The following is a 9084-nucleotide window of genomic DNA, read 5'->3' on the forward strand; positions in this document are numbered from 1 at the left end:
TGCTGGAAATTGGGGCAGTGAGTTGTGTTTAGCCACTCGACATCCTTCTTCAAATTGGCCCAGATCGGTCCAGATTTGGATATAGCTGCCATATAGACCGATCTCTCGCTTTAAGGTTTTCGACCCAAAAAAAGGCACATTTATTGTCCGATGTCGCCGAAACTTGGGACAGTGAGTTGTGATAGGCTCTTCAACATCCTTCTTCAATTTGCCCAGATCAGTCAAGATTTGGATATGTCTGCCATATAGTCCGTTCTCTCGATTTAAGGTTTTGGGCCCATAAAAGTCGCATTTACTATCCGATGTCGAAAGTGAGTTATGTTAGACCCTTCGACATCGTTCTTTAATTTGGCCCAAATCGGTGCAGATTTGAATATAGCTGTCATATAGACCGATCTCTCGGTTTAAGGTTTTGGGCCCATAAAAGACACATTTATAGTCCGATGTCGTCAAAATTTGGTACAATGAGTTAAGTTAAGCTCCAAGATATATATCTGCAATTTGGCCTAGATCAATCAAGATTTGCATATAACTGCAATATAGGCCGATCTCTCGACTTAAGGTTTTGGGCCATAAAAGGCGCATTTATTGTCCGATTTCGCCGAAATTTGGGACAGTGAGTTGTGTTAGGCTCTTCGAAATTCGTCTGCAACTTGGCCCAAATCGTTCCAGATATAGGATATAGCTGTCATATAGACCGATATCTCAATTTAAAGTATTTGCCCCATAAAAAGCGCATTTATTGTCCGATTTCACAGAAATTAGACACAGTGACTTATGCTGGGCTTTTCGACATCCGTGTCGTATATGATCCAGATCAGTTTATTTTTAGATATAGCTACTAAAAAGACGAATATTTTATAATACACAATTGAACAGACTCCCAGACTCTGTCTCAAATGTGTATATCAAATTTTTGGGCAACTCTCATAGACCTTTCATTTTATACCCATTTTGTGGACATTCATGCCCGTTTTGGGGGTTTTTGGGGTTGGAGAGGCCCAATAGACACTTTGGACAAAATTCTTATAACAGATGTGTACTCAACTTCCAAACACCTTTCATGTGATACCCATATTGTCCCAACCGGAAAATATGTCTTGTTGAGGGATTTTTAAGGGGTGGGGGCGCCTCAGACACCAAGGAATAAATGTTTATATCAGCTTTTTACTATACTTTTAAATACCTTCCATTTGATATCCATATTGTCCAATCGGTTCAGATGTCCCGCTGGGGTGTTCTGGGGGGTAGGGAGGCCCCTCAAACACCAAGGAATACATTTTTTAGCCATATTGCCCAAAGCGGTGAAAGTATCCTGTTGGGTGGTGTCTTTGGGGGTGGGAAACCCCCCCGACACTAAAGTTGAGAATTTTATACCAATTACTTACTCTACTCTTAAAAACCTCTCATTTGATACCCATATTGCCCAAAGCGGTAAAAGTGTCTTGTTGGATGGAATTGTTTGGGCTGGGGAACCATCCCGACACTTAAGGTGGCATTTTAGGCCAAGTATGTGCCCTACTCCGAAATACCTCTCATTGATACACATATTTATTTCCCAAAGCGAAGTGTTGTGTGGTGTTTTTGTGAGTGGAGATCCCCGCGGCACCAAGGATAGCATTTTTATGCCAAGTTCGTACCTTACTCTTAAATACCTTTCATTTGATACCCATATTGTCCCAGTCGGTAAACATGCCCGTCCGGGTGGGTTTTGAGATCGGGCGTCCACCGAGATTAGTTGACCCCGAAATTTTAAAGCAATTTCGTGTTTTTGGGGTAATATGGGGTAGAATACAAAATTTCGCTTAAATCGGTGCACGCATCTTCGAGATCTGGCGTTTTTGAAAATTGTGGTAAGGGGAAGGGTCCCCCCCCCATTCGGATATCAACAAATGTAGTACCATATTTTCACCGGAGGCTCAAACTCTACCATCTGTAATAATTTCATGAAAAACGGTTCGGCCGTTTTTGAGTCTATGCGGAACAGACAAAGACACCACTATAGGATGGGGGTGTACAAATCTAGTCATTCCGTTTGTAACACCTCGAAATATTGACCTGCGACCCCATAAAGTATATATATTCTGGATCGTCTCGACATTCTGATTCGATCTAGCCATGTCCGTCAATCCGTCGGCCTGTCGAAATCACGATAGCTGTCGAACGCGTAAAGCTAGCAGCTTGAAACTTTGCCCATATAATGTAGGTTGTTGGGGATTGCAAATGGACCACACCGGTTCAGATTTGGATATATTGGGTTGCCCAAAAAGTAATTGCGGATTTTTCATATGGTCGGCGTTGACAAATTTTTTCACAGATTTTGACTCTATAATTGCATTCTTTCTTCTGTCAGTGTAAAGTGTAAAAAAAGTATATTTGATTAAAGTTCATTCTAAGTTTTATTAAAAATGCATTTACTTTCTTTTAAAAAATCCGCAATTACTTTTTGGGCAACCCAATAGCTCGCATATAAACCGATCTCCCGTTTCGACTTCTTGAGCTTCTGGAAGCCGCAATTTTCTTCCGATTTGGCTTAAATTTTGCACATAGTGTTCTCTTATAACTTTCAACAAATATGCCAATACGGTCCAAATCGGTCTATAACCTGATATAGCTCCCATATAAACCCATCTCCCGATTTGACTTTTGAGCCCCTGAAAGCCGCAATTTTTGGCCGATTTAGCTACAATTTTCCACATAGTGTTTTGTTATGACTTACAACGACTGTGTTAAGTACGATCCAAGTCGGTCTATAAACTGATATAGCTCCCATATAAACCGATCTCCCGATTTGACTTCTTGAGTCCTTACAAAGCCGCAATTTACGGTCCAAGTCAATCTATAACCTGATGTAACTCCTATATAAAACGGTCTCTCGATTATCGTTGTTCGGTTCCTAGAAGCTTTTACTTGTTTTCTATCGTTAAGCCCTTCAACTTATTTATTTTGTATAAATTTTTGCAGAATCTATGTTGCTGGGTTCCCAAGATTCAGCCCAGCCGAACTTAGAACGCTTTTACTTGTTTTCCATCGTTGTTGTTGTTGTCTTCGACATTACTGAGAATACGAATGAGTATGAAACATTAGCAACAAATTATGTTGAAATCTTTTTCATTGCGGATTTAACGCACATTCTTTCGGCAATATTTTGTTTCTCTTTTATCTCCTTTTGTTTGTTTTGGAAAGGCACCATCTACCTTAGTTGGAGGGAACTTGCCGGTTTACGACTTGGATAAGATGTCAGCAATTCAGCTTTAATTCAATTGAAACTAATCGTTGTCAGATGGCGTTGGTATAGCAATTTCAGGAAACAACATTTTGGTATTTTATACCCTACACAACCACTACGGTGTAGGATACTATAACATTGTTCATTGGTTTGCAACGCTAAGAAGGAGAAGAGCTAGACCCATGGATAAGTATACCGATCGACTTAGAATCACTTCCTGATTCGATTTAGCTATATCCGTCTGTCTGTCTATGTAGCGGTACTTAGACGATCATAAACACAATGTTGCATATACGCAACATCGGGCATGAGAGGATTAATAAATGAGGCTTTTGTGAGCCCATGACCTTTAATTGGGACAATTTTCCCTATGCAGCACCATATGTACATATATCCATATCTTAAATATAAAAATCAATTTGTGTTTGTTTGTTTGTTTGTTTGTGTGTTCCTTATAGACTCAAAAACGGCTGAACCGATTTTCGTGAATATTTTTCACAGATGGTGCATAGTAATCCCGTGGTGAAAATAGGGTACTACATTTTTTGATATCTGAAGGGGGGCGGACCCCTCCCCCTTACCCTAATTTTCAGAAACGCCAGATCTCGGAGATGGGTGGTGCGATTTAAGCGAAATTTTGTGTGCTCTCATATAGTACCCTAAAAATAAAAATTTGGTATCCAATTTTCGTATGGGGTACCAATCACGACAATATGGGACTCAAATGAAAGGTATTTAGGATAAGTAAACGAATCTGCTAGGGGGAGCACCCCAACCCCCAAAACACCCCTAAATCGGACATATTTACCGACCATGGCAATATGGGACTCAAATGAAAAGTTATTGCGAGTAGAATACGAATCTGATATACAAATGTGGGACCACATTTCTAGGGGTCCACCCCTTCCCCAAAACACCCCCCAAACAGGACTTATTTACTGACCATGGGAATATGGGGCTTAAATAAAAGTTATTTGCGTGTAGAATTAGAATCTGATATCCAAATATGGGACCAAGTGTTTGGGGGGCCGCTTCTTACCAAAAACATCACCCAAAGGGGAAAAGTGTCTTGGGGCCACCCCACCCCCACAACACCACCCAAATAGTAAGTATTTGCTGACTTTTGCAATATGAGGCTCAATTACGAGGGTTTTTAGAGTGGAACACGAATCCCATATATATTTTCAAGGCCAACTCACTGAGTGGCCGCCCATCCCCCAAAACGCCCCCCCTCCCCACCAAACCGGTCACGTTTGCCGACTATGACAACATGGGGCTCAAATTAAAGGTATTTGGGAGTAGACCACGTATCTGATATCAACATTAGGGACCAACTGTCTAGGGGACGTCCCACTACCATAACAACCCCCGAATAGGACATATTTGCTCACCAAGACAATTTTGGTCGTAAAGAGAGTGGAACTAAATATTTATGTGGAGCTTAAATGGAAGGTATTGGGGGGTAGAGCAAAAATTGATACCAACTTTCGGGACCAATTTTCTGGGGGTCAACCCCTTTCCGAAAATACCCCACAAGCAGCAATTTTTTAGTGACCATCGCAAAATGGCCTAACATAACTCACTGTCCTAAATTTCGGCAACATCGGACAATAAATGCGCCTTTTATGGGCCCAAAACCTTAAATCGAGAGATCGGTCTATATGGCATCTATATTCAAATTTGGACCGATCTAGGCCAAATTGAAGAATGATGTCGAAAGTCCTAACACAACTCACTGTCATAAATTTCGGCGACATCGGACAATTAATGCGCCTTTTATGGGCTCAAAACCTTAAATCGAGAGATCGGTCTATATGGCAGCTATATCCAAATCTGAACCGATCTGTATCATATTGCAGAAGTATGTCGAGGGGCTTAGCTTAATCCACTGTCCCAAATTTCGGCGACATCGGACGATAGATGTGCCTTTTATGGGCCCAAAGCCTTAAATCGAGAGATCGGTCTATATGACAGCTATATTCAAATTTGGACCGGTCTAGGCCAAATTGAAGAAGGATGTCGAATGTCCTAACACAACTCACTGTCACAAATTTCGGTCTATATTGCAGTTATATCCAAATCTGAACCGAACGGTGCCATATTGCAGAAGTATGTCGAGGGGCTTAACTTAACTCACTGTCCCAAATTTCGGCAACATCGGATAATAATTGTGGCTTTTATGGGCCTAAATCTCTTAATCGGCGGATCGTTCTATATGGGACTATATCAAGATATAGTCCGATATAGCCCATCTTCGATTTTAACCTGTTTATGGACAAAAAAAAGAATCTGTGCAAAGTTCAAAGTTCGGCTCAATATCTCTATTTTAAAGACTGTAGTGTGATTGCGACAGACAGATGGACGGATATGGCTAGATCGTCTTAGATTTTTACGCTGATCAAGAAAATATATACTTTACAGGGTCGGAAATGGATATTTCGATGTGTTACAAACGGAATGACAAAAAGAATATACCCCCATCCTTCGGTGGTGGGTATAAAAATAAAAGTGCCGACTACTGGTACATGCCGAACTTAGGAGCACCTAGCCTTAAATGCTAAGATATTGCGAATGAACCGAGAAATTGGTGGTCAGATTGAAAATGTTGTTGTTGTAGCAGTGTCTTAAACACTGAGGCGACAGCCCTTGCCGATGAAAAAAATGTTATTTTATTCGAAATTCACGTCTAAAAAATTGTGCTAAGAATTATATAAATTCTGGCCGGGTCTTTTCTTTGGTTCACATTTATTCCCAAATGCCTCCATTTTCCATCATACGACTTTTGGGACCATACATTTCTCTAGATGATAATCTTGTTTTTGTTTCTGGGTGTAAAGGGAGAGTGGAAAGATTAATCCAAACAGCCAATCTTTACTAAAAACAGTATTTAAGAAAGCCTTAGCAAAAAAAAACCGTTTCTAGTCATTTACTTTAAACAGGGTTTAGCAGGCATACCTGCTACTGTTTCATAGACGATATTTTATGAGTTGATTTACTAGCTTCTCAGCCATGCTAACTTTAATTTTTTGTTCGACATGTTATTACCTCATATAACACACATCCCAAATGGTTTTCAATACTTTTGGTATAAAAAGAAGTGAACTGCCAATAGATAAAAGCGACAATCAAAAAAAATTAACAAAAAAATTCTATGCCAAAACCACCAGTTGTTTCCTAGTCACTCAAAACAAACGTCTATGGCATTGGGCATCTAAAGTAAATGATTCCTATTTATTAACATTTGGTTTTCCCCATTCAAAGAGAGAAATTCGAATTGGTTTTGTTTTGTAATGTTATCTTTCTAAATAAAAATTTTTCATATTTGCAAGTTTTATTTTTGAAATATTCAAAAAAAAGACATCACTGATCCTCACACATTTCACATACAAAAGCTAATTACTTGTATGGGCGTACACTTCTTAATGAGCAGCAGCTTCATCACCAATGGGCACACGAGCGGCCACGGGCATTTTGTATTCCGTCTCAGGTGTTTCGTAAATCTTCTCTTCTTTAGGCTCAACAACGGAAACATTGTCGGGCAAGGGCTTCTTGGGGCCGATTTTGTTCTTGGGATCATAGGGCAACATAATCTTGACCTTAATGCCCAAAACACCTTGACGCAACAATACGTGACGGGTAGCTGTTTCAACATAATCGTTGCATGGATCACCAGAGTGAATCATAAGACCATCGACGAATTTCATGGATTTAGCACGTTGACCACGCAATTTGCCGGACACAACAACTTCACAGCCCTTGGCGCCAGACTCCATGATGAAACGCAAAACACCGTAGCAGGCACGACGGACAGCCAAACCACCGGTCAACTTGTAGCGGAGGGATTCAGCTTGAGCGATGGCGCATAAACCACGGGTGGCGACCTTTTCAGCGTACAATTCAATACGGCCAGGTTCGAAGTTGAAACGCTTTTGTACCATGGCGGTCAGTTCACGAATGCGGCGACCCTTCTCACCCAAAACCTGTTGGGTCTTGGTGGCCATGATGATGATTTCGGTACGGGCAGGAGTAACACGCACCTCAACACCAGAGTAACCATCCTCAGCGAGCTCACGAGTCAAGAACTCGTTCAATTCAGCTTTAAACATGCCATCGGCAACAAACTAAAACAAAGCAAAACAAAAAGCACATTATATTTTGTATCATTTTTTGATTACACTACAATGCATTAGTAACACTAGTATCTCATGCATGAGATTTATGAATTTGTTTAATCAAATTACAAATTAACTAAACATACACACGAATTCGTTTAGGTTTGACATTGTGAATTTTGAGGTTAGTTTCAATTCACGGTGTTTATCGAGCAATTACCACGGATTTTTCAAAGTAAATTCACGCACATTGCTAGTCCATTATGTTGGCCACATATTTTTGTACATATTGGTGGTAAAATGTTTAGAATTACCTTGCGTTTTTTTGAAATTGTGAGGCTCATTTTTATTTCATACGACTCGCAGAGAACGTGGTCAGAAAAAGAAAGAAAGAGCAATATGGCCGCCAAAAGTCATCGTAAAAAATGCTACCAAGTTCCAAAACTGTTATCGATATATCTGTAACTAATGCAGACACGTTAAAATTACTTACACAAAGTTGCATTTGCGTCTCGGATATAATAGAGCCTATAAACTATGTTTATATACATGTACTAAATTAATATAGTTTATACTCACATTTAATAAATAGTGAATAAAAATCAGTACAGGCGGTTAGACTATCTTTGTTTGATTAAATGGTCGTTTTTTTAATAGGGCACTGAAATTAAAATGTTCTCTTTAAAAATTATAAAGAAAAATTTTATATAACCAGTGCTACCAAAATCGTTAAAAATTTTAGAACAAATCGTCATTCTCTTAGGATTCACTGAATAAGGCTAAGCCAAACGATCAGCCGACATATAATTTTTTTTAATTTTTGGTAGTAATTGTCATTGAGGATGTTAACTTGTTCTCTTTTTACATTCATTCGTTGTTTAGGTTTTCCCTTCTTTGATGACATTTTCAATCGGCCTATCCACTATATGTTTTCGCAAGTGACCTAACCTTCTGTTAGTGAATCCGGTCACTCTCTCAAGCAAGTCTAAAGCTGAGTATGCACCTCTAGCTAAATTTTCGGTTGCAGCCAAGGGTGGTTTATAAATGTGGTCTGACGCGAACAGCTGTTTACTGCCGGCCAGGTTTGACGGTGTTAAGTTGTCAGAGTTTTGTTTGCATTCTCTTTCTTGTTATCTTCTTCCTCGCATATTCTCTGCTCGTGTACGCACACGTATACACTCACGCACACAATTTTTTTTGTTTGTGTTGGTAAAACGTCAATTAGCTCGATGACAAGATGAAGGATTGCACCGTATGTTTGTGTTTGTTGTACAATTGAGACCGCTTTAAATTGTTTCGCCATGGTTTATAGCAAGATATATTCATTTACAGGTAGTGGCAGTTGCCCAACAACAAAATATTGAGTGCCCTATCTATCAAAATCAGTGAGTAGTGCAACTCTGATTTTGAGTATGTTACTAGTTCGCGCCATTTTTCTTTGTTTGTGTGAATTGTGGTTCTTAACTATAATTCACATACAGAACCAAAACATGTTGACAGATAGTGCATTTCACGAGAAAAAATTGTACTCAGCTGTTTACGGTACACTAGCTGGTAACAGATGATCGAGCCACATTAAATCCGGATTAATTTCGAAGATTTGTTGCAAACAAATTTGTGTGCGTGTGTGTATACATACAGCGGTCAAAAAAAGTATTCATCATTCAATGTTTTTTTTTTAATAAGTCTACAAAAGACAATTGGAATAAAAACATATTAAACTAATGATGCAGTAGTGCTTGT

The 9084-nt window shown here is 39.5% G+C and overlaps 1 protein-coding gene across 1 annotated transcript; it reads right to left on the bottom strand.

Annotated features, from left to right (window-relative positions):
* Window positions 1-6503: 6503 nt before the first annotated feature.
* On the bottom strand, window positions 6504-7763 carry LOC106087294 (small ribosomal subunit protein uS3). Its single transcript, XM_013252284.2, has 2 exons — window positions 7656-7763; window positions 6504-7350 (listed from the first exon to the last, which is right to left on the bottom strand). The coding sequence occupies exons 1-2, from the start codon at window positions 7683-7685 to the stop codon at window positions 6649-6651; spliced, it is 732 nt and encodes a 243-aa protein (XP_013107738.1). The 5' UTR covers window positions 7686-7763; the 3' UTR covers window positions 6504-6648.
* Window positions 7764-9084: the final 1321 nt, after the last annotated feature.

Source organism: Stomoxys calcitrans, chromosome 2 (genome assembly GCF_963082655.1).
Source record: "Stomoxys calcitrans chromosome 2, idStoCalc2.1, whole genome shotgun sequence".
Classification (NCBI taxonomy): domain Eukaryota; kingdom Metazoa; phylum Arthropoda; class Insecta; order Diptera; family Muscidae; genus Stomoxys; species Stomoxys calcitrans.